This window comes from Syngnathoides biaculeatus, chromosome 14 (genome assembly GCF_019802595.1).
Source record: "Syngnathoides biaculeatus isolate LvHL_M chromosome 14, ASM1980259v1, whole genome shotgun sequence".
Classification (NCBI taxonomy): Eukaryota; Metazoa; Chordata; class Actinopteri; order Syngnathiformes; family Syngnathidae; genus Syngnathoides; species Syngnathoides biaculeatus.
The window spans coordinates 23,170,737-23,197,124 of record NC_084653.1 but is presented as its reverse complement, the minus strand read 5'-3'; the positions used below and the strand labels follow the sequence as shown (position 1 = coordinate 23,197,124).

Here is a 26,388-nt window from a genome sequence, read left to right as displayed (position 1 = left end):
CACGCTTTGCATGTTTTTGCTGTCGATGCTCGCCTGCCGCGGCTTCACCGGCATACACGCCGACCTCCTTTGAGTTTGAAAACCTGCACAATCACACGTGAGCATAAAAGTAGCAAAAAATTACCAGAATGCTTAGTTCAGAAATATAATGGCTTTTAGTTTTATAATTATATAGGTAACAGGTAGTTATTTAATCAAACTAAAGCTCATATGCGAAAAGTTATTGCTTTGATCAGTAATTAAGATCACTCAAAAGCTACATGACTGATTTCATTGAAATTTAGTGGAGGGGAGGCACAAGTTCTAATTTTGGGGAATATTCAGATTGGAAATAAATAGATAGATAGAGGAATTTGTGTTTTAGTCATGATGGAAGCGACAGACAATAAATGGAGTGCACGTCTGTCCATTCCAAACACATTTTTCATCATTCTTCAAAAACCAGAAAGCACACTGCTGACAAAAAAAATACATGTATATTTGCGCAAAAAGTCATTTTCTTTTCAGTAGTCGTGATGGAATTGTTTGCGAGAATTATGTCAGTCTCCACAGACTAAAATGGAGCCTACTCTCCCCCTTGTTTTTTTTTTTTTTAAATAGAAATTCACTTTTTGCTTTTTTTAAAAATCACTGTGCACCATTCTTCCACCTAAGCAAATGAATGGTGTCCATTACAAATGTCTTATGTCATTCTCCATGTAAAGCCAAAGCAAAGCAAATTTATTTGTACAGTGCATTTCATACAGGGGGTAACTCAATGCGCTTTACACGATTCGAGGCATTTGAAAACAAAGAGATAAAACATTTAAAACGGGATAAAAAAACAATAAAAATGCCAAACAAAACAAAAAAGACAGTTAAAACCGCATACAGTGCAAGTAATATGATCAAAAAGTGGATATATTCTAAAAAATATGAGAAAAAAAGAAGAGTTTTCAACCTGGATTTAAAAACATTCATACATGGGGTTGACCTCACCCTTGTTAGCAACTTATTCCATTTTTTTTTAAAAAGCATAATAGCTAAATGCTGCTTCACCACGTTTGCTTCGGACTCTGCGTTCCACTATTTGACCCGAGTCAGTCGATCACAGAGCTCTACTGGGTTTGTATTCTGTAAGCATTTCATGTACCAAAAAGTAGCCTGATAATTGAGAAATTTTCCAGATTAATGCATAATTTAGTTTCCTTTTAGTTTACGTGCTCTCGCTGTGCTTGTTGTAGTTTTTCCATTCAGGTAACTCAGATTTCCTCCCAGTTAAAAAAAAAAAAAAAAAGCTCACCGAGGACTCTAAACTGTCATTGTAATTGGTTGTTTATGGGTAGTTTGACTCTTGCCCAAAGTCAGCGGGAATAAGCTCCACCTGATTGCCGACCCTAAAGAGGTCAAGTGCTATAGAAATGGATGGAGAAGTGCGGGAGGGGTTATAAAATTAAATGGCTCAGTCGTCTTACATCTTCCTCCTTGAACCAGAAACTGGCTTGCAAACACAAATGAATACAACTAGCTTTAGTTAGCAGTTCAACCGTGCTTGAATTCTGTGGATGTTTTCTTTTTTTTTTTTTTGCAAAAGCAGCATTTGTGATCCATCTTTTTGTCCGAGAACTTGTTAGTGATTTGCCCACCGCATACACGAGTAAGTGATACCGCCACCGGGGAAAAGGCTGCGCAACGAAGAGTCGGCCACGGGTAAAAGGTTACCCTTTCAGGCATCGCTGCACAAAGGTCTTACTTGTCGCCGTGTGAATGTTTTCTGTGTAACGACGCGGTCCGGCGGGACCGACTTTGAATCGGTGGAGAGGCTTTGTGCGTCTTCCGTATCAGCAATCCAACGCCGTTCGGTTACAATTTGTGTCAGCGTTATCTTCGGCGCCGCGCGGTTATCGTCGACTCCCAAATTGGTGATAACAGTTTTTACATTTTACTTTACGTGACAAGATAAATATTCAACGTGATATTAGTCGGAATGAAAAGGAAGAGTTGAGCACCGTTTTGTCTCCGTCGACATCGCAAAATAATATCAGCAATGTTCCAACACGCTACTCGAGAAACATGGCAGACATGCCACCGCATCATTATAGCGGTGTAAAACACAACGGGGAATTTTGAACAGTAAAATGGGACAAATGTGTCTTTTCGGCTGTACTTTAGATCAGGGGTGCTCAATGTGTCGATCGCTTGATCGTGAGGCAGTATTGGTCAATCGTGGGACGGCGTGCCCCCCCCAAAAATAAAATAAAATAAAGACGTCAGCCAATATTCCCTCTAAACTGTGCGCATGCGCATTTGTGCACCGCCGAAGTCTCTTTGCAGATATTCTGCTTTGTGCGCAAAAACAAAAAAAAATCCAATGCAAATTGAAAGTGTAACATACAGCTATTCAATTTGTGGCATTTTGCAATGTGATTCAAGGAGTGAGGGATGACTGGTTGTGACATCCAATGGCACAAGTCACATATGTAGTGTAAAAAATGAAAAGAAGAAGCCACTGGTTTCTTTTAGGCTACACTCACATACATACACTCATAATTACATATGTTACAGTACTTATGCAGCCTATCAATGTGTTTTATAGTGACAGCGTCCACCACCGCCGCTTTAGTTAGCAACGCAGTATGGGCAACGTAGAGCAAAGACGAGTTAGACATGCTGCTTACGTTTACTTTCCATATTAATGGAGCGAGTTAAACAAGAAATTCTGTTGTTTTAAGATGCAATGACTGTCAGAGTATGTGAATAATCGAAGAAAAAGCTGTTAAACTGGACAAGATTTTCTCTTTTCTGAGTGGGATAGGTCTGGTCTGAAGCCAAAGTAGAAAGTGTAGGATGAGATGGTGTGTCATTCTTAAATTCCACCTTGGCACAGCCTGATCCAAGATGAAAGCTCAGACAATTCAATGCACAAAAAGCTAATTCTGAATTTTAAATATAGGACGTTGTCGATAGCTCGCGGATTGCTGGCTGCTTGAAAAGTAGACCTTGGGGTAAAAAAGTCTGGGCACCCCTGCTTTAGATGAATTCATTATTATTTTTGGGAGGTGACGCTATCAGCCTTAAATGCGCTCATCAAGTACAGCAGGAGGGATATCCCATATTAATTACATCCTATTTACTGTTACATTCTGTGTGTTTAGTACAGTGCTCTCGATCCCTCCTTGGGCCAAATGTGGTACAACCGGAACCTAATAAAATAAAATGAGGTCACACGGTTTGGAATTCCACCAAAATGGTTGCACAAAAAAGGTTTCATAGCATATCTCAGTTCACGATTAATTCTGGATGTGTCTGTTGTGAGTCATAAAAATTGAGATTGCTCATTTGTCAGCGGTTGTGATACATATTTGTATGATGGGTAAGAATTTGGGGCACGCCGAGCACCCAGCGATGCAGCCACTTCGGACTGAACTGGACAATTGCGAACAAGTTAATGTCGGCGACTCACAACTTAACACCTGGCGAAAAACCCTCACACGTAATCATAAGGACGATGGCGTAATTGTCAAGGATTGGACTGTATTATAATAATACAAAACGGGGAAAGGGGGAAGAAATTAGTGACAAAGTAGATATTAGATCAAGTGTTGGAAGCAAAATTAATAACCAACTGTCAGGCACTCATCAAAACTACTTGCAGAACTGCAGTTACAAAGCTTTCATGGCAGTAACAGCATACTGGAGCAGATTATGACCGATTCATTACTTGATTTATAGTCATATATCCCCGCTCCCCATTATTTGCGGGGGTTACTTTCTTTACACTCCCGCGAATAATAGATGCAGTATTAAAACACACTGGTTACTCTATCAGCATACATGACACCACGTGTTTTAGCGTGTATGTGAGCTACTGTATGACTGCGTGCACAAGGCAGGAACGAACAAAAGTACAGCACAACCTCGGTTCTCGACCACAATCTGTCCGAGGGGGCGGTTCGAGAAGTGATTTGTTCGAAAGCCGGATCAACCGCCGTGAGCATTGTGTTATTTCCGGGGGTTTTTTTTCGGAGGTGTTCTTCCGAATTCACAATAACAAAGCGTGTCGTGGGTGGGTCAGCTAATCTGGCCGCGCGCGTTTTGTCATTTCCGGGTTTTGTCGGGGGCGTTCAAGTTCCGATTTTCGTCTGAAAACAGAAGCAGAACAATCTGTAAATTTTCGTTCGAAAACTGATTAGGCTGTTCTGTATTTCGCATCTTTGAGCCGAAGAAGCTTACATTGGTCGTTACTGACGATGTTGTACAGACTGGCGGTGTTGAACTAAAATTATCACACCACAGCAAACAGAAAACAGCATAACTAGCAAATAATAACACTAATTACTCACGAAATAATCGACATTGACGACATTTACCTCCTCCCAGCATGCTTTGCGGTATTGCTGCCATTAAGAACACTTGCTGGCACGGCTGCTAATAATGAGTAATCAGTGTGTTTCGGTGTACTTTACTGTAGACTGAACCATGTCTAATGGGGCGCCTCGTCTATTTAGATGCGAATTTAAGACCTCTATGATCGTGAAAATATGGTAAATTTAAAAAAATAATAATTTGGAGAGCAAAATCCACAAATATGCGAGGCTGCGAACGGTGAACCGCGAATGGGCAATGGCACACTCCAACTCAATATTTGGAGTTTGGCATGAGGTGTACTGTAAATACCGCCATTCATCCAAATGCGATCCAGTTGGCGCGGCACAGACAGTGGATGGATGTGCTGAGCTGATGTTGATCCCTGTAATTTAGTGTCATTGAGTGGCTTAATCCCCTCAGAGACTGCAGGCCAGCTCCTCGGCTCATCAGCGCCGCCGAAGAGCGCCGTTTCAGCCGACGCGCAAACCCGCGCGCAGTCGCGCCCCGTTTTTCTACCGTCGACGCCGGCACGGCGGTCCGTCTCCGCGCCGAACTTTCCAGCGTCTGTAATTCCCCCCTGTGAGATCCTAATTGTGTCTACAGAGCGAATGTTTTATCCCCCCCCCAAGTCTCCAAACGTCTGTATTTCCGGTCCAGGATGCAAGAGGCAAAGCGGGGCGGTGGGGAAGGATTGCAGACGGCGGGATGATGATATCGAAGTGTGTAAATTGAATGTGGAGATGGAGCGGCGCGCGCGTGTGTGTGCAGCGTGGCTGATAGAGCTTCCCCCTCGCTCGGCACTTGCACTATTTAATTGCATGAAAGGGAAGGCAGGGAGATTGCACAAGCCTGGCGGTGAGAGCGAAGAGAATGGATTTAGAATGTATTAGTATTGGCAGCAAGGTGCCGGCGGTGGGAGGCTGCCCCGGGCCCCCTGAGGCCCTTCATGGAAAGTGCAGGTGAGCTGTGCCACCTCCAGCCTTGGCAGCCCACCCCCCCTCCTTAGTATTCTGACATTATGGCACTTGCCTGTCTGAAAAGGCCCCTCTTAAGTGCGCCGGTGCCCACACGCGGAGTTGCTCCCTTATCGCGATGTTTACAGGGAGCAGCGATTTGCCACACGCCTCGCTTGAGCCGGACCCCGCCGTTCCACTTCTTCAAATGGGCCCGCTCACCTGATATCTGCACTCGCGTCGGGAGGGCTCGATTTTACCTTGAGCCTAGAAAAGTGGTACGGATCACCCCCGGTGTCTTAAAAGCACGAGGAACGTTTTGATACGAGTTTATGTCGCAGTGGTCGATATTGTTGACAAGCGCCCGTTGATTGAAGCCATTGTCCCGGCCCGATCTGACCTCACGGGCGTTTTCCATTCGTGCAACTGCGTCCGCTCTATAGTGGAAGGTCCGAACCTCATTCCCTCTCGGTGCACCGAGCCGCTCGTCACGCCAAACAGCTGATAGCTGACTGATGTCTGCTGCTGCTGCTGCTGCGGGAGCCTCGGAGCGTCGCATGATGTAACCGTCAGAAACGCGTCCTCTGCTCGCCGGCATTGTTTTGTTCAAGGGTTGCGCGAATTTGGGTCATCTGCGGCTTAGACAGTAACATTACGTAAAATATTATTGGATTCCGCACAAACGCGCTTTGACAAGCCGTTTTTTTTTTTTTTCCAGGGCTAAAGCGAGGAGATTGGTTGCTAGCATAGCGGCGGCTCCGCTCGTTTATTTGAACCCCTTCCCTCGGGATGTCTGTATGCTAAAAGGGCACTCACGCTGAACACGATTAGCCTGCCTCCGAGTGTACAACATGCTTACGCCACTTGACTTTGAATCAGCGCTGATTTGGAGCGTCGCCGGCCGCTTGCGGGGGGAATAATGCTTCGGCGGGGTTTTATGCAATGGCTGTTACACGGGAGCCCGGCCCGGTCCGCGTGCATGTTTTTAGGCGGGAGCGGTATTTTGGATAAAGCTGTAAGCCGCTTACAGCCGTGGAGAGAGGTGATTACAGGGCCCACCTCCATGGCATTGACTGGGAGGCAACTTTTAGGTCAGTGGTGCCATGGTTCCAGCGGCAGGCCACACGCTCCCGCAATCTCCTCCCTCACTCCACCTTCTTTAATCATGTATTCATGTATTCACCTCAAAACATATTTGCTTGCTTAGTAGGGGTGGGATTTGCGCTGGGTAACTCTTGAGAATTTTTTTTTTGCATAAGATATTTTTATATCATGTACCAGAAATTGAAGAATACGAAGCAAAGGACTGAAATAAAAATAGATACATTAGAAAATAATGTATAAAACAATGTTAATATTTGGTGCAGTAGCCTTTGTTTACAATTACAGAGGTTAAATGTTTTCTGTAGTTGTTCACCAGGTTTGCACACACTGCAGGAGGGATTTTGGCCTACTCCACACAGATCTTCTCTAGATCAGACAGGTTTCTGAGAGTTTCAGCTCCCTCCAGAGATTTTCTATTGGGTTTAGATTTGGAGACTGGCTAGGCCACGCCAGAACCTTGATATGCTTCTTACGGAGCCACTCCTTGGTTTTGGTCTTTGGTCTTGGCCATGTTACACGTTTGAATACTGATTGTGTGGGGTGGACGGGTGTCTTTATGCAGCTAACAACCTCACACAGGGGCATCTGATTCAGGATAATACATGGAGTGGAGGTGAACTTTTTAAAGTGGACTAAATGGTCTTTGAGGGTCAAAATTCTAGCTGATAGGTGTTCAAATACTTATTTGAAGCTGTATCACACATAAATCATTAAAAAAATTCATTCATTGGGATTTCTGGATTTTAATTTTTAGATTATCTCTCTCACAGTGGACATGCACCTACGATGAAAATTTCAGACCCCTCCACGATTTCTAAGTGGGAGAACTTGCAATATAGCGGGGTGTTCAAATACTTATTTTCTTCACTGTATGAATTCCGTCTGTTCTGTGACCACGTTCGCAACTTAAATTTGTTTCACCTATCAACTTTGGAGTCATGACATTGATATTTCATCCCACCCTGAGACAGGGAGTCAGCTCCTCTGTACACGGAAGCGTATTGCGGCCATACGCACACCTCTAAACTTCTCTGCGACAGATGTTTATTTTTTTTCTTAAATACGCATTATTCTCAAACGAGTCAACTTGGTATTATAAATATTTTGTAATTTGAGATTGAGAAGAATAATTCCTACTTGAAATGAAGCGATCGCTACACAGGCGTTGGTATTTGGTTGGCCACCGTCTTACACGTTTAATTGCCAAAATCCATCGATCTTTTCAGGTGGTATTCCTTGGAATGATCTCTTTGAAGAACTGTCTCGTCTGTTGTGACCAACAGCACAACAGGTCTCGGGTATTGTAAATACTCTCCTCCGGTTCAATGTCTCCCACAATGTCGAGCAGCAACGTTTGACCAGACATAAGGCGCGGTGAAAATGGTGACGTCACGTGCAGGGCCTCGATACATCACTGGCATAAATAGATGAAAAAATATCATTTGTAGAAAATGAATTTTCGGACTTAGTTCGATGATCTCTCACGGCACACATTGGTTGCGTATCGCCGCGTTAGGCGTTATTGATATCCGACTTACTGTATTGATACTAAGCCGTGAGCGCAAGTGCGAGATACGGCGATATCAATATTTTGTCCCATTTCTATTGTTCAGTGACGAGTGAAGTCAGTGGGGGTGTAGGTTTTTTTTCCCCCCCCTCTCTTTATCTGGCACACAACCTTCATCACGATGAGATAAAGAAAGCCTTAAGGCAGAGTGGAGTGGGGATTGTCACTTTCAGTGACCCTGCAGTAAACTGTGTGTGAAAGCCACCGGTGGATAACCTCATGCGCCCTGTGCCAACAGAAGAAAGAAGAATGCAAAAATTGAAATCATGAACACCTGAGCAGATTGGAGGCAGCTCAATTAACGTCAAAAACCTGCCCATCACGACAAGAACGAGGCTGGCAGGCAGTTTGTGTCCCCCCCCCCCCCCTCACTTTCCCTCCGCCGGCTGCTTTTGTTTCCAGACAAAAGCCTCCCGCACGTATTCAGCCGAGAGATTCTTTATAAAGCGGAAAATAAACGAGTCATTGTTTTAAAGTAGATTACCACTTTCGGATCTACCAATGTTGACGTGTGTCTGTGCCAGACAAAACACTTTACGCAGCGGTGATTGTAACGCACGGGTGTCAAAACTCGAGGCCCGGGGGGGCATATATGGCCCCGCCGCGTGATTTTATGTGGCCCGCGAAGCCAAATCTAGAGTGTCAGTTTCCATGATTCTTGTAAAAAATCTACCAAAATTTCAAATTGGCATGTATCAAAAATGATAAAATTGAGCTACTAGAAGCATTTTTGTTCTCGAACATGAATAGTTGAAAAACACATTATCTTTGACTTCTGATTCAAAAACTAGTTCATAAATTGATTATGTATATATATATAATATGATATGATTCAATCTTTTTATTGTTTCACAGTCATAACGGCACTCGGAGGGAAACCGGAACTCCCATATGGGCCGCGAGAAAAATGAGTTTGACACCCCTGATGTAATCGTTGCAGCTACTTTTTGCTACTTGGCCTTTCAAATATGACAGAATTAGATTAGCGCTGGTGGCCTCACTGACCACAAAACAAGAAGTGCACTGTCCATGGAGGATAGATGAAGCAGTAAAATTCTACAATATGATATCTTAATTAAGCATAAAAACATACCGTATGATAGAAGTATACTAAAAGGATGATGAAGTCGTGGTGAGCACGTCTGTGGAGAGGAGTTTTGAGTTTTCCCCCCAGCTTTTGAGGTTTTCAACGGGTACTCCTGCTTTCTCCACGAGAAGGAGTTGCGCTTCTTCGAAACAAGGCTCACCCGGCTTTTGCAAATTGAGATGAGATCAGTTGAATTTGCACATCGGAAATTGTATTTTCGCTCAAATTATTGGGAGATTAATAGTCTCATTGCCCCTGCTCGCTTGTGTCCATGAACACTATTGTTTACCTTTGAACTGTAAGATTAGTATTTTTTATCTTTACAATATTGCGATTTCCAAATGTACACCAATACAAGTTAGATATTAAAATACAGTACAGATAAATAAACAAAAAAATAAAATAAATAATAATAAAAATAAATAAATGTAGCTCATTGGTATGAGGCAATTATTATTATTATTTTCTTTAGAAAGTTTACATTTTTTTACTTGGTGCCAGGGGGCAATATTTCGGTGAACCCATGTTTACAATAATATGACTCAAACCTAAAATGTAGTCCTCAAAATAACTACAGTGGTGCCTCGGTTCTCGAACATCCCTGTTCTTGGAAAAAAAAAAGTTTTTCGAACTAAGATTTTGAGATTTTTTTTGCGTCTTTTTTTGAATGAAAATCGGTACTCGGACGCCCCCAACAACACCCGGAAATAACAGAACGCACGGGGCCCGACCAGCCGACCCACGACTCGCTCTGTTGTGAATTCCCACCAGCCGAAAAAAAACCCGCAAATAACAGAACGACTAACCACGACCCGCTTTGTTATTGTCAATTCGAACGAAGCCCCCAAAAATAACAATGCGCGGCGGTTGATTCGGTTTTTGAACAAATCGGTTCTGGAACCGCCTTCCGGAACGGATTTCGGTCAAGAGCCGAGGCACCACTGTACTTCATGAAAAGTAAGTAAAGACTGAAAAACCCCTAAAATCCCGAGTAAATGGTGCGTAAAATCTGATTTATTTTTTAAGCAGAACATGAATAAATGACAAAACAAATCAAATCAAACATGAATGGGCAAATTGATACAGTATATTACCCAAGAATATCACGAATAATGATCTGGATTATCAGTAATAAATGATTAATCGAATAAATAAATAAATGAATACAAATTCAGCCCCAAAAATTCAGCTTTAAACATCGCATTTGCACACAACTACCAACATTGAAAATGCCCAAAACACACACACAAAAAAAACATACAAAGTACCAAAATAAACATTAAGTGCTTTATTCCATGAATGAAGAAGCTGCTTGTCGTACGTTTGTTAAAAATATAGGCTATTTCATATCATAGAGCATAATTGTCTTTGTAGGCAGGTGAAATTGTTTGCATTGAATCCTCTTAAAAGGTGGAGGTCTACACGAGCCATTGTGCGAAGGCCTTCAATTATGTAAAACATCAGTTTTTTTTTTTTATGTGTTCTTTTTGTGTGGCGTGGTTCCACAGGAAGAATCCTCAACAGGTTTTCCAAAGACATCGGCTACCTGGACTCCCTCCTGCCGTGGACGTTTGTGGACTTCACCCAGGTGAGTCTCACACCTCGGCAGGTTAGCTTGCCGGCGCTGCGGCGCGGGGAGGCCATTTCATGCCTGGCTAAACCTGCTTTGTGGTGCGCGTCCCCTAATCTGGAAACAATTACTGTGGGATTACCTGCCAGTGCGGCCCAGCGCTCTCGCAGATTTAATAAAAGTGCCTCATAGGCTGGGGTGCGATGTGGGTGGGGTGAGGGGATGGTGGGGGGGCGCAGAGGGGGCGTGGTTTCCACAGTGTCACACAACACAGGCGGCCTTTTCACAGAATGCGTACGCAGCCGAAGCAAGTGATTGGGAGAGGAGGGGGGGAAAAAGGTGGCACAGAGGAAATAATGGACAAAGGATGATGGCTCTGATATGGAGGGCAACAGCGGGGAGGGGGTGACAAAGACGGGGGGTGCTGAGAGGAAGTGAGGACATGTGATGTGTTTGCAGGGGTGGAGCTGCAAACATGACCACAAGGGGAACGAAGGACAGTTTGAGGCTATCTTGGAGCAAACATATTTTTTAAGAACAGATTATTAGATAATTGTGGTTTGGATCACTGAAGAGGACAAGCGAATCCTTGAGGGTTGAAGACACTGGATGACCTTCGATTGAACAATTTTCCCAAGTGAAATCGTCCCTCCATTATCTACAGTCATTGTCCTCATATTCTCTATCCTAGCTGACTATGGGAAAGAGCTGAGTCACACCCTGAACTAGTCCTCGACCACTCGCAGGGCACATTTCGACGAACATCCATTCGCACGAACGCGTTCACAATTGTCGACAATTTAGAGTCTCCGATGAGCATGTTTCAGGAAAATGGAAGGAACCACACAACTACTAAGTCCACTGCGCCGCCCATAGGAAATTGCGTTGCTGTAGCCAAGTAGGACGGTCGTTATTCCTTATCAAGGTCCAGAAAGTGAGCCACATCGGCCGGGGCGCTCCACAGGTGTTCCGCCGTCAGCGTGGTCGGTTTTTGAGCACAGTTGAAGAGATGACGCGTGTCGTTGGGGGTGGGGGCGACGTCACACAATGGGCATTTATCGAGTCGAGCTTGTGACACCAGCCCGAACGGAGTTGCGATAGCGTCGATCTCGTGGGCCGGGGGAATTGTCGTTCGGATTGGGATACTGGAGGCGGCGTTCTGAAAGGAGTTTTGACCCGGCGTGTAGGTGATCTATGGAAGTAATTTTGTGGCAGCCCGTGGCTGTTCGAAGGGCTGAGTTTTGGGCTACCTGGAGGGAGTCCCAATGAGTTGGCTTTAGGGTGGGAGTCCACACCGGTGCCACGTAGTTTGGCATCGATATTCCTATGAATGGGAAATCGACCCCTCTGTGGATATTGCGCAATCCGCGTCACTGACCAATCAGAGGCCAGAGAATCTGCATAGACCAAAGCCCGTTTTTGCTCCCGCCATTTTCTCTGACAACATTGATTGGTCCAGTATAGGTTTAGTTAGCGTTTTATCGCGTATTTGGGTTATTTAACAAAAAATATGGTTAAGAGGTGTAGTCACAGACTTTGTAATAGTGACGACAGGTATCCTGAAAGGCCAGTTGGTGGAGTTCGATTCGTACCCTTTCCAAAACCGAAGACCCAGTACGAAAAATGCCTTCGATGGATCAAACTTTGTGGAAGACCGCATCATCAACTAAATCCATCTAATATCAACCGGAACACATATGTTTGCACGAAGGTATGCCCTATATTTGATTTTTAATACACGTCTCGTATAAATGAATGAGACGTTCTGCGCTAGCATAACACTGCTGCGTGTGAACGATTGACACACTTATTCTTTGTTGAGCGATATTTAGCGATGATCGGACTGCACAAACGTATTGATTTCTTGCTGGCTCGCGGCCAGAAGCTTAACCAGACGGTGTTTGCACGAAGATATGCCCTAAATTTGATTTTTAATACACGTCTCGTATAAATGAATGAGACGTTCTGCGCTACCATAACATTGCTACGTGCGAACGAATGCCACACTTATTCTTTGTTGAGCGATATTTGGCGATGATCGGACTGCACAAACTTATTGATTTTTTGATGGGTCGCGGCCGAAGCTTAACCAGACTGTGTTTGCATGAAGATATGCCCTAAATTTGATTTTTAATCCACGTCTCGTATAAATGAATGAGACGTTCTGCGCTAGCATAACATTGCTACGTGTGAATGATTGAATGAAATCAGAAGCATGGCGTCTCTCTCAGTTAAGAATGTATTGTATTTAGAATCTATAATATATCGTTGATTTGAATGAAATCAGAAGCATAGAGTCTGTCTCAGTTCAGAATGTATTGTATTGTATTTGCCATTTTTACCGTTTGTCTTACGTGAGCGCACGTGGCGTGACGTCACTTCAGGAGGCGTGGTTAAGTGCCCTGTACGGAGGGGTCAATTGTGTTCCAGAAGGGTAACCAAAGTGGTCTTCTTCTTTTCCTTTCGGCTTATCCCGATGTTGGGTCGCTACAGCATTTCATCTTTTTTCCATCTAAGCCTATCTCCTGCATCTTCCTCTCTAACCCCAACTGGCCTCATGTCTTCCCTCACCACATCCATCAACCTTTTCTTTGGTCTTCCTCTCGCTCTTTTGCCTGGCAACTCCACGTCAGCACCCTTCTACCAATATACTCACTCTCTCGCCTCTGGAAATGTCCAAACCATCGAAGTCTGCTCTCTCTTACCTTGTTTCCAAAACATCCAACTTTGGCTGTCCCTCTAATGAGCTCGTTTTTAATCCAACCTGTTCACTCCAAGCAAGAACCTCAGCATCTTCATTTCTGCAACCTCCAGTTCTGCTTCCTTTTGTGTTGTGTTGTGTTGAAGGGTACCAAAGTATATCAAGCAAAAACATTGAGGTGCTGCCTGGATCAGGGAGCAATCCAGTCAAAATGGGTGCAGATCCAGATACTGTAAATGAGCAGATTGGGGAAATTCTTGGAGAATCTTTCTTGGTACAGTCCGCTTGCATTGAGGCAAAGTGGGACGGTTGCCCACCAGATCTAGCAGATGGATCTGGACACAGGTTGCTTTTTAATAGATTATAGCTTTATTTCCACCATTTTATCACTATTTTGGCATTTGCTTCTCCCTAATATGCCGCAAGGGCCGCCGTGATGTAGAACCAGGTTAAGTTACCGCTACTATCTCCCACGAAAGCCCGCGGAGATGTGCCAGCTCATGCACCTCGCGCCACAAAGAAGGGAATGTTCGCCGCACAATTGGAGGTAGAGGAGCAGGCGTGGCTCCTTGGTTAGGGCCGAAGAATGGAACAAAGCCACGCTGAAAACGAATCCCCCCCCCCCCCCGACCCCCACTCCACAATGCCTGAGTGATGTTTGTGGCAGATACCCATCTCCCGCTAGACAAAAGCCATCTTAAAGCTGAAAGCACAAAAGATCGCACGTACAAAAGCTTTTTGTCCACTTCATTTTGATAAGGGGGAATAATGGCGAGTGTAAAATAATAAGTCGGAGAGAAGGGCCCACCGGTGGCGCCGAAAGCAGTGAAAGTCGACAAGGCCGCAAGTGAAAACACGTGTTCACTTCACACCTGCCCGACTGGACTGGCGCAGTGGTTATTTTCATTCGCGTCGTCACCGAGTGCGCAGGGTTGATTCGGGAGATAGTCGTAAAAATCTCTGGGGCATACGACATATTTTAGATTCTCGAAAACAGATCCAAAGTCCGTTTTTATTGGGTCACCAACTTTCAGCCAATGTTTTTTTTTTTTACTTGAAATTGATAAGATGGGACAAAAGTTGGAATTTCACGTCTGTTGCGTTCTTTAGCGTTCATTGATATATTTAGTTTTGATGAGTTTGGAGCATCAAAATTTCAAATTTGGGCCTTGAGTCCCTTTTGAGTTCGGGACTCCCCGTTTTGGACAGAGCTCTATTGTTTGGGCTGCTTTCTGTTCTTGTTTGCAGGTGTCTTCCATAGATCATTAATGCTTTTAGGAAGGAAGGGTTCTTCCCCCCCGACCCCATTCTTAAAATCAAAGCATTAGCTGGACAGAAAAGCTGCTGATCCCGACTATTGTTGCTCATTCCTGCGAGGACATTTCCCCCCATAGTCTTTGTCTAAATGGTTGTCAGGCGGGAATAAAGTGAAACTTCATAAACAAAGCCTTAACTGGTTTATCTCCCTCTATAGGGAGAGCCCGTATTCTGTGAGGGGATTTGCACCGGAGCCTCCCCTTTTATGGTGAAGTAAGCACTTTAGCAGCGCCACCCTCGTACCCGGCTAACAAGGGGATTCCCTTAACCTGGTTACACCCTCCCGGCCCTATTATTATAAATATTTTTTAAACAGGTCTTATTTTGCAGTAATTTAGTATAGTGAAAAGAAGAATCTTTTTCACTTCCCTCTTTACGGCCCGGCGACAAAGGCAGAAATGTCAATTAAAAACACCTCAGGCTTTGTGGCCTGTTAGCTTTTGTGCGGACTTGACCTTTAAATCCCGGGTTGCCTCTGTTTTCACAGAGGGGGCAGAGCAGGGGGCAGGACAATGAGGGGCTTGTGCGGAGGGGTGGGGGGAGTCTTTCAGTGCAGCATTTTTACGTGAGAGCTCTTGACCAAGTCACACTGCTAACTTTGGGCTACTCACTATGAACATGAGTACGGGGATATACAACTTAACCACTTCTTTAAACGTCTCCTCCATCAAAATTCAGTTTTTCAAGTTTCATGCACAGTAGGTCAAAACGAGTCCTTGACTCGGTTTCAGTTGGCCATCTATGCGGTTTGTCGATTGAATGCAGGAGTCAATAAACTGCACGAGGCTTGCGAAATGAGCTGATTTGAAATCCTTGGCATTGTGATGTCGTTTTGTCAACTTTTATTCAAATACTTGCTCAAAATTTGTTTGGTATCCACTCTCTCAACTCAGGTAAACAGCAACACTGCGCTTTGATGTTTTAAGCGAATGAGCCATAAAAACACAGTACATAAAGTGTATATATACTGTATATGTTGTACTTGACTACTGTAATTCCCGGCCTACGGAGCACACCTGGTTATAAGCCTCACCCAGTACATTTGGAAAGGAAATACCATTTGGTACATACATACGCCGCAGCCGTGTAAAAGCCGCAAGTGCCCACGTTGAAACCGACATTGAAAGACGAGATGTTTACAAAGAAAGACGGTACACAGAGAGTTTAACGCTAGCGCCACCGTGTGCGCTAACGCTAAGGCTAGCACAGCGCTAACAGGGCCAGTTAAAAAAAAAAACATACTGGTAAAAGTCACTAAGACATGGCAGTAACACGCTAGCGCAGCGCTAACAGGGCCAGACCGTTAAAAGTCACTTCCTCGGCACATATATCCGGTCTCACTCTTACCTTTTCCGCTCGAGTGCCCCCCTTGCGACCGTTATAAAATAATGCACAAATCAGCCACATCACCGCATAAACCGCAGGGTTGAAAGCGTGTGGAAAAAAGTCGTAGGCCGTAAATTACGGTATATTTGTAGTTGATGACATAACAGCGGTGGGTGAAATAAGAATGCTTGCAGTCATTGTCGCCAGGTTAGCAATAGCATAGCGTAGCAATGTGGCGCAAATGCTCGTGGTGCTTAGCAGCCCGGACGCAGAGACTTTCCCATCACTTTCTGAAGTTGTGTTTCCTGTTTACTGGTCATCATACTATTTTTCCCCTTTGTGTCAACACTGGTAACCTCGTGTTATAACGTCACCAAAAAGCCAAAGAAAAAAAGCAAACATGTGGAAATAGTCCAAATTTAGGTAGAATTCTAATATGAATGACTTTATGGCTACATTTAAAGGAGACTTTTACCCGAGACAGTTTGCAAACTGTGATGACACCTCCGAAGCCGGTCGCTGTTTCTCATTTGGGCCACAATTGGGTTGTCACTGTCTTCCGTTTGGATTTTTGTCCACTAGCCAGGTGTGCCAATAGTTTTGCCACCGTGATTCTCGAGCATTCCTGCAAAGTCATTCTGCCGGGAGTTCAACATTTTCATTGAAGGCAAATAAAAGCATACAAATTGCCTTCTAATTCATTCATAACTGCAGTAATGCCTACAGTCATCATTAGAGAGAATATAGCTGGTGTGTTTGTTCACCGTGCTATAGACAGAAACCGAGCACAGAGGACACGTAAACACAGAGCAACGAAGGCCATTGTTTAAAACACTGGCGGGCGGATCTTTCTTCTCATTGTCGGCGAGTGTGTGTGTACACATTGTGTGTCAGGCTTCTTCAGGGGCTTTGTGGGACATGAGAAGTGCTGACGTAACCAGTCACCAGTGCTGCGGGATGGGATTTCACCGGCTCTTCTCCGGTTCTTTAGCGCCTCGCTGACAGAACAAGTCAAGAATGCGCCGCCACACGGCTCCGGGCGCTGCACGACTTTCTCTGGGAAACAAAAAGAGACGCTCACTTGTGGAAAAGTGTGCAGCGTCTGGCATCGTACATCTTCATGAGGTCATAAATGAGCGTCGTTTTAATGATAGCACCCCCCAGAAAATGGTCTGTCAAAATAGTGAAAAAAAGTTGCCACAGACAACTGATTGCGTAAGTCTTTAAGTGAAGTTAATTTTAAATGTGAGATCATGTTTGGTAAAATAAAGAGGATCAAGCCACAACCCTCTGGTGCTCCTTTAAGAACCGGACTTAAATTATGTGCACCAATTTCTACATTAATAGTTAAACTATAAATACACCCAAAATGACATCAAGAAATAGTATTATTTCAAACCTACAGAGTTACCCTTCAAAATAAATGTTTTTACAATAACATTTTTTTTAAACCACCAGATGTGTCAGCCCCGACCTGTTTGTGGTAGTAATGGATAGGCTGACAGATGAGGTTATACTGGAGTCCCCTTGGACTATGATGTTCGCTGATGATATTGTGATCTGCAGTGCGAGCAGGGAGCAGGTGGAGGAACAATTCCAAAGATGGAGCCACACACTGGAAAGGAGAGGAATGAAGATTAGCTGAGGTAAAACAGAATATATGTGTGTGAATGAGAGGGGCGGAGGAGGAAGACTGAAGCTCAAGGGAGAAGAGATGGCGAGGGTGGATGACTTCAAATACTTGGGGTCAACAATCCAGAGCAATCGTGAGTGTGGTAAGGAAGTGAAGAAACGGGTCCAAGCAGGGTGGAACAGTTGGCGGAAGCTGTTTGGTGTGCTATGCGACAGAAGAGTCTCCGCTAGGATGAAGGGCAACGTCTATAAAACCGTGGTGAGGCCGGGATGTACGGATTAGAGACGGTGGCACTGAAGCAGAACTGGAGGTGGCAGAAATGAAGATGTTGAGGTTCTCGATCGGAGTGATTGGTTGGATAGGATTAGAATGAGCTCATTAGAGGGACAGCCAAAGTTGGATGTTTTGGAGTCAAGGTTAGATGAGCAGACAGATGGTTCGGACATGCCCAGAAGCGAGAGAATGAGTATATTGGTAGAAGGATGGTAAGGATGGAGCTACCAGGGAAGAGAGCGAGAGGAAGACCAAAGAGAAGGTTTATGGATGTGGTGAGGGAAGACATGAAGACTTGTGGGTGTTAGAGAGGAGGGTGCACGAGATGGGGTTAGATGGAAAAAGATGACACGCTGACCTAATCGGGACAAGCCGAAAGGAAAAGAAGATGATGTGCCACTGGACATTTTCCTATTTGCCTCAAAATACGTGAACCAAAACACTTCAATTCAAGCAAAGTTCTTCTGCCAAGCAGTGAAGTTACTCAAAGACTGTTTGAGTTCCTCAACTTCTGATGAAAAAGTCCAATTTATTATTATTGTCTGTTGAGCTCTCAAGTCCTTGCACTTTATCGTAGCACGAAAGCACAAAATATGACACCTGCCAAATAAAAGTAGACATACAGAAATTAATCAATGTATGCCGGTTGGATAGAAGATAAGTAGACGGTCACTCATCAGTGCCAAAGTCATTTGATGAGAATATCGACGAGAGTTGCTTTCAGCGTTCACGTGCAGTCCTGCGGTGCTTCAGTCCAGCACTTCAGCCGCCGCGACTTCCACTCAACTCAGGCCAGGGGGCGATGAGGGGGTCCTCGAAGCCTGGGAACGTCCTTTTACGCCGTTCCAAGCCTCGCCCCGAAACCTCCCCAACGTGTCAAAATGATGAATCCCGGCCTTTCTGCCCGCACCGTTTTCCACTGGCGAGGGATTCACCAATCACCACTCTCCCGTGTCGTTAAAAATGTGTTTTGTGTCGCGAGAGGCGAGGAAGGCGGCGCGACTGAATGGCGGACACAAATGATTTATAGTTGGCGCATTGGAGGGAGAGCGCATTTCAAAGCCTTTCTCTTATTTCCACGATGGGGTTAGAAATCAGCGGCTTGACTGAGCCCAAATAAGTGACTTCTTTTACCTTTTCACAGCGCACAAAAGGCCCTAATCCAAGGACTACTTGAGCCACCAATGTAGACAGCGTCTGAGACCACCACAGTATGTGTCAGCCTCTACTCATCACACAACAAAACGCGGTGACTGCAGCTTTATGAAGTGAAAATGGCCCAGAAGGACAAAATGTGAAGGAGGTGTCCACAGTCATTTCTCCCAAAGAAAGGCAGCTGCATCTGGGCATTTAATACTAAAATAAAGGCCAAAGACAGAGCAGAATGGATTGGGTCACCGCCATTGTCCCAAAGCCCGGGTAGAACAGCCCCCCGTTTTGTTTCGGTACCACTGACCCTTGCGAGCTTATTGTCCCGCCCTGTCACGGAAAGTGTGGACCTAAAAAAAAAAAAAAAAAAAAAAAAAATTCCGGCAATGACACAGGACTTCTTTTGAGGAGTTTTCTTTGCCGTGCTTTCCCCTCATTTCCTGTTTTGTTTGTACTTTTTTTTTTTTTCCCCAGCGCCAAGCACGGCATACTGGCCAAAAGGAGGCTTGCGGTGAGCGTGCCGACTCCTCGCGTCCGCGGGGATGTTTAATTAAAGCCTTGTTTACTTTGCGCCGCGTTATCGCGGCCCCAAACAAATATGGCGATTAACTTCAATTTTCTACATTGATTGCGACATCAAAGAAGGGGACGGCATCACCAAAGCAAATAAAGCAAATTAGGGTCCGCGGGGGATCCGAACGGACTTTGCACACGGCAGTTGTGCTTGAATGAGTCAATCACATGCGTGCCGCGGCTTTCTTTCCCTTCGCTATAGAGCAATTAGCACTAATTCTTTATTTGTACATTAAACCTTTCTTCCATCCCTCCACTTTTATGTGCAAACGGGATGTGGCTTTGGGAGTTTTCTGTTCCTGTGCGGCTCCGCCGACGAGATACGGCCGCGGGCCGAGGGGGATGAGGATGACTTATCGGGGTCCATCTCTGTGTAGCGGTGGGCGGGAGCCGCCGTGTTCCCGATGCTGACGCGATAAAGCGGCAGACCGGGCAAAATGGATGACATCAAACGGGCGGACACGGCGACAGAAAGGCCCGCGGGGAGCAGGAGGAGCAAGGGCCGCTATCTCACGCTTCCTCTTCCTCATGCGTCCCCCCCCCCCCCCCGCTGACCCCTGGCGTCAGATAAGGCGCCCGGGCTCGGACCCCGGCGATCCCCGAGCGGAATGGGACCCAATTAGGAGTGAAATGAACTCGGCCAGTTAGCATGATGTAAAAAGAGGAGAGCAGGGGGATATTTGTTCACTTCATGTGTGTTGCCCTCGAGGAAGGGGGCCAGATAGCGTTCAGTAATGGCCCGTGTGCCATCTCCCTCCGCAGTCTGCTAGCCTTCCATCAAGGCTCAGATTGAAACTTATGTAGTGTGAAATTCTCGGGATCGGATGTGCTCCGTAGTTTCCACTCCCCGCTTGATTGTGCGGGCTCCACCACGCCGGTGGTTCCACTGGTAATATCCTCTTATCTGACCCGCAAATGGAATAGAGGGACTTCTTGCCCCCCCCCCCCCCAAAAAAAAGTGATTGCGCTTAAATGTTTGGTTAAATGCAGATAGTGTCCGGTAACTCAAGTGCTGAATGCGTGAGAGGGGACAGTAATATTCATCTCAAACTTTTTAGACTTTCTATAGCACAGGTGTCAAACTCTAGGATCAGGGGCCAGAGCTGGCCTGCCGCATGATGATATGTGGCCCGCGGAGGCAAATTGCAGTGTATCAACTTCCATGATTTTTGTTCAAATCTGTCCCAAAATTTCAAATTTTCATGTCGAAAATGATAACCTTGAGCTGTTACAAGCATTTTTTGTGTTACCAAAAAGTCACTAGTTGGGAAAACCCCCTGCTAAATATGTTCTATAGAAATTCTATCGAAATCTATGCAGAACAACTTGTTCGATAAAACTTTGGCTGTGTTTTCTATAGAATTTCTACAGAACAATAGAATTTCTATAGAAATGGGTCCTAAAGTTCTATACAAATTCTTTAGAAATGTTCTATAACATTTTTTTTTAGCAGGGCCCATTACCCTTGATTTCTGATTCCAAAACTAGTTCATAAATTTCATGTTTAAATATGATGAGGCAGTTAAAGATGTTTATGCTTTCACAGTCATTAATGGCCCTCTGAGGGAAAGAGGAAGTCAAATGTGGCCCGTGACAAAAATGAGTTTGACACCCCTGGTCTACAAGTCAAGTGAAAACATTTGCTTTTACAAAATTCACAAATTGCACAAGCTTTCTCAGAAAAGGAAAGGAATACTATTTTTGGTCAAGTGTTGTTGTGGCCAGGAAAAGGAACTGAGTGTACATTTTTACGAGCAGGAATGTTCATGGATATTCCCCTTTGAAAAATCCGTCTATATTACTGACATGAGTCTGATTTAATTTGTTTTTAAAACAACTGGAAGTATAGTTATTGTATTTTCATGTATTCTTTCATCCGTTGACCATACCGCATCACAGGAGTGGTACAGCAAGGGTGTCAAACTCATTTTTTTGTTCCTGGCCACATTGTAGGTATCATTTCGCTCAAAGGTGCTGTTATGACTGTTAAACCATCAAAATCTTTCACTGCTTCATCAATTTAAAATTTTGCTACAGATTTGAAGTAAAATCATGGACGTCGACACATGATTTGCCTTTGCGGGCCACATAAAATCATGTGCCAGGCCGTATCTGGCCCTCGGGCCTTGAGTTTGACACAGCCTCCATTTTTGGGCGAGACACAACCTGTAGTGGACCCTAGCCAGTCGCAGGACACATATAGGCAAACAAACTTTAATCATCATATTTTACACCTTTAATTAATGGAAAAAAACACATTTTGGAATGTGTGAGGAACCCGGAGGATCCGGATTCAGGCGCAGTACCTAATATGACCATCAGATTCTCAAAATGTTAATGACAAGTGTATACGTGTATCAGAGGTGTGCGCTCACGGCTGAGTGAGGTGTTGTGGAGGGCAGAGTTTGGTTGTTGGTCACTATGGCCTGGCCTCTTGCCTGCCGCTACTTAAGGGGCCGGAGGTGTTGAAGGCGCCGCCGCGGGGGCTGCTGGGAAGTGGGCTACGGCCAAGTGGTAAATTCTCACCTGCTTCTAAGTGAGAATTAACGCTGCCGCGCTTTTCCTTCCACGCATGCAGTGAGTGACCTAGCCTGCTGCTAGCTTATTATACGACGGCGGCGTGCTGGGTGACATTAAAACTTGCTTGTGTTTCTCGTCTCCTCAGGTGTTCCTTCAAGTTCTTGGTGTGATCTTAGTGTCCGCCATCGTCATGCCCTGGATCCTCATCCCGTTTGTTCCTCTCCTCGCCGTCTTCCTGGGTTTGCGGCGCTACTATCTTCAGACCTCCAGGGACATCAAGCGCTTGGAGGCAACCAGTAAATGTTTTTTTTTTTTTTATTTTATTTTATTGGGCGGAGGGGAGCTGCGTCGGGCTAGGCATGTCCATTTGGAGTGGGAGACAAAGGCGGACCACAGGAATGCTAATGGACCATTGAGGAGCTCCACGGTCATTAGCATAAAGGCTAAAGGTGGCGCTGGCCTATGACTGGGCCACACACAATTTCCTCAAGAGACGGGAGTTCATGACATCACGTACAATGGGGAAAATACCATGTGGGCATGACTGGGCTCGAGTTCACCTATTGGGATGCCGCACCGCAAAGGCTCAAAACGTGCACCGGTCCAATAGCTTGTGTCATCTTCAAGAATAAAGCTTCTCAGCGGAAACATTTCGGCTTTGTGAGCCTGACAAATAAAAACAAAGGACGGCTGAATTGCAACATTTCCATAAAACGCTTTAATACAGAAGTTGTGAATATCACAAGCTAACGTTTTAAGTCTCTGCTTGACTGAACGCTATTGAAACGGCGTTCATTATTTAAATGAAAGTGTAGTGGGATGGAAGTCCAGACCAAGCCTTTTCTTTGTGCTGAAGGTAAAATGCTAAATGTTTGTCTTTGTCAATTTCCTGCAGCGAGGAGTCCCGTCTTCTCCCACCTCTCTTCTTCCCTGCAAGGCCTGAGCATCATCCGAGCATTCAAGGTTCAGCAGACATTTCAGAAAATGTTTGATGACTATCAAGATCTCCACTCAGGTCAGAAGACCTAGATTGCATTTACTCAGTTAAGCAGGCACATACATACTGATTTTTAACATCTGAGACCAATTTTAAAAAATGTGACCGATCTCATACAACATGGGGGGAATCAATGCGTTCTGACTGTTGTCACACTGTGTGGTATCGCACACTTGACACACAAAACTGTATCTCCACCTAGAAATGTGAACCTTGCAACCAAAAAGTCGGGAATAGATTAATTCTATTTCCATTCATTTCAATGAGAAACATTGCTTTGGTTTGCAAACACTTTCAAACCAGGGTAACTGAGGTTGTACTGTACAAATAGAAAAAAAATAAAGGACCTTAGCCTAAGTGTTAGCTTGTGTGGGCACTACATTGGGGTTGCCATCTTGACACTTATTGTGGAGAATGACTTAAGGGAAGATATAGAAACACTTTCAACACCTCTATTTGTGTCAGCACTATCTTCAAGTCTCTTCCTAATTGGCTACTTTTCTGTTTCAAGTCACAATCACCGAGTCACGCTTAGCAGACGCCACACTCCAGGATAAGCGCTCAGGACAAGCTTTAGAGACTTACGATTATCAGGCCCTTTGCTGACAAGGATCGCAAGGGAGAGAAACAAAAAAAAAATCCCAATTTTTTTCTCAATTATCAGTATATGTCTGCCTTGCTTAAAGGTATCATCAAATTATTAAGAATTATTTGGATGTGTTCAAAGACTAAATATCCATGTTTGCTAACAGAGGCTTGGTTCCTGTTCCTGGCGACCTCTCGCTGGTTAGCCGTGCGCCTTGATGGGATTTGTTCCATTTTCGTTACCCTCACTGCCTTTGGCTGCATTTACTTCAGCGATGGTACCGCATGGACCTCCTTGCTGCCGTGTGACGCGTTCTCAAAATCTGATCATACGTTTACTGATCACAGACATGGACTCTGGCGAGGTTGGCCTGGCTCTGTCGTACGCCGTGACACTGACCGGCATGTTCCAGTGGGGCGTCCGGCAAAGTGCGGAGATCGAGAATATGGTGTGAGATGTCTTTAAACACCGCTTTCCACCACAGAAGTATGAGGGCGTCCAGCAATTCATGGTTACGAAAAGTGAAGTTGCCAAAAAATGTGCATTTTTGGGCTTAATCACTGTGAGCGCTCATCTCAAATGGTGATGTTGAGGTCAAGTTCTTCCACACTAGTCATCCAAGCGTTAGGGCAGGGGTGCTCAATGCGTCAGTCGATCGCGGGATGTCGTGCCAAAAAAAAAAAAAAAAAAAAGACGTTCCCTCTAAACGGTGCGCGTGCGCAATTGTGCATCACTGATGCAGTCTCTGCAGATACTCTGCTTTGTGTGCAAAAAAATAAATAATCCAATGCAAATTGAAAGTATAATGTATAGTTATTCAGTTTGTGGCATTTTTGCAATGTGATTCAATGAGTGAGGGATGACTGGTTCTTACATCCTATAGCACAATTCACATATGTAAGAAGAAGCCGCTGGTTTCTTTTAGGCAGTACACGGAACTTTCTCTTACAATAACTGCTGCTCTGCCACAGTCTCCTTTTCCTTGTTTATCCCCCTCCCCCCAATAATTACAAATGTCACAGTACTTACGCAGCCCATCAATGTGTTTTATAATGACAGCGCCCACCGCCGCTGCTTTAGTTAGCAACACAGTCTGGGCAACATAGAGCAAAGACGAGCAAGACATGCTGCTTATGTTTACTTTCGATATTAATGGAGAAAGTTTAAAAAAGAAATGCTGTTGTTTTAATATACAATGACTGTCAGAGTAATCGAAGACAAAGTGGTTAAACTGGACGAGATTTTCTCTATTCCTAGTGGGATAGGGCAAAGTAGAAAGTGCAGGATGAGATGGTGTGTCATTTTAAAATTCCACCTTGGCGCAGCCTGATTCACGATGAAAGCACAGACAATACAGTCCACAAAAAGCTAATTCTGTTTTTTTAAATATAGGAAGCAACATAACATTACCCTTAAAATGTCCCGCGTCGGTAGCTCGCGAGAGGCTGGCTGCTTGAAAAGTAGATCTTGGGGTAAAAATGTCTGGGCACTCCTCCATTAGGGCATAGGCGAGCTAGAAAGAGAAAATAGGCATTTGAACTCTGGACCTCAGAATTGTGAGGCATACATGCCGATTATAAATCCATTACGCCGGGTGGCAAATATGCTTTGTCGGGATGAAAAATTCAATCCCATATTTGATGGAATTGTTTCTGTAGATGACATCTGTGGAGAGGGTGGTGGAGTACACAGAACTGGAGAGTGAAGCACCCTGGGAAACGGACACCAAGCCGTCGCACGATTGGCCCAAGATGGGCTCCATCACATTTGACTCCGTCAACTTCTCCTACAGCGCCAGCGAGCCCCTCATCCTCAAGAACTTGACTGTGGTCTTCACAACCAGAGAGAAGGTACACATCAAGCGGGACCTCAGAATGTGCCTCAAAATCTCATCAAATCTCGGATCAGAGAGCAAATTTGAGATTACAACGTCACAGCATGGATGGCGTTAGACTTTGGAGGTTCCACTGCACAAAGGAATGAGGTCCGCACAACGTTAAGCTCCTTATAAATAATCATAATCGTGGCTTCCAGCGGCGAGATCGTCCTCGCCGGGGTGCACGGCCCGCGACGCGGGTTGATATGCAGCGAGTGTACGAAGTGGGATGTGCTTCATTGTTATGTGGCATTCTTTCCCAATCAATTATTAAAGGACAGCATATTGTGCCGCTGATTCTCCAGGACTATACCATTTGTGATTCATGGAATACATATCTTGTAATTAAGACTGTTCGAGTGGATCCGTTTGGGCCCCATTTGCATTTTGAGCTACCTGCCGGTGACAAGTGTTTATTCACGATGAGAGAGAGGGAAGGCAATATGGAGAGAAAAGGAAAAGAGATGGAGATGGTTGAGGATGATTGGGGATTGTATTTAATGCGAGGGGGGTGTGGTTTTTGCATGGCTATGCTTGGGCAAGGTGGCTGATTTCACAATGAATAGTTTGATAAGTGTGGAGGTTCTGGCTCTGACATAGGGAGGGTGCAGGATGGGGGGTGGGTCTCTGCTGCATTTCGCCCATGGAACCGCATTCATTTATAGCACACCTCACTGTGGTCACATACTGTACGTGAGACTATTTTCCTACTCGTTTTGACACAAATGTGACACATTTTGTACCAGACTGATTACCGGAATTCCCAGCCTACAAGCCTCACCCAGTACATTTGTAAAGGAAATACCATT

General features: G+C 44.8%; 1 protein-coding gene and 1 long non-coding RNA gene across 3 annotated transcripts in view; one reads left to right on the top strand and one right to left on the bottom strand.

Moving 5' to 3' along the window:
- Positions 1-26,388, top strand: part of LOC133511826 (ATP-binding cassette subfamily C member 4-like) — a 62,370-nt gene that overhangs the window by 16,620 nt on the left and 19,362 nt on the right. Inside the window, exons 21-26 of the mRNA XM_061840794.1 lie at positions 10,567-10,646; positions 22,266-22,416; positions 23,016-23,135; positions 23,870-23,980; positions 24,051-24,151; positions 25,362-25,553. Of these exons, the coding sequence (XP_061696778.1) occupies positions 10,567-10,646; positions 22,266-22,416; positions 23,016-23,135; positions 23,870-23,980; positions 24,051-24,151; positions 25,362-25,553 (755 nt within the window). The remainder of the gene's footprint in view (positions 1-10,566; positions 10,647-22,265; positions 22,417-23,015; positions 23,136-23,869; positions 23,981-24,050; positions 24,152-25,361; positions 25,554-26,388) is intronic.
- LOC133511830 (uncharacterized) overlaps positions 15,198-26,388 on the bottom strand; it is a 98,083-nt gene continuing 86,892 nt past the window's right edge. The window contains exons 4-6 of one of the 2 annotated variants that reach the window (XR_009798042.1): positions 25,114-25,216; positions 17,447-17,587; positions 15,198-17,028 (exon numbers count right to left, since the gene is read on the bottom strand). This is a non-coding gene — a long non-coding RNA (uncharacterized LOC133511830). Of the gene's footprint in view, positions 17,029-17,446; positions 17,588-22,886; positions 23,060-25,113; positions 25,217-26,388 lie in introns of those variants that run through there. The other variant, XR_009798043.1, reaches the window with a different exon arrangement.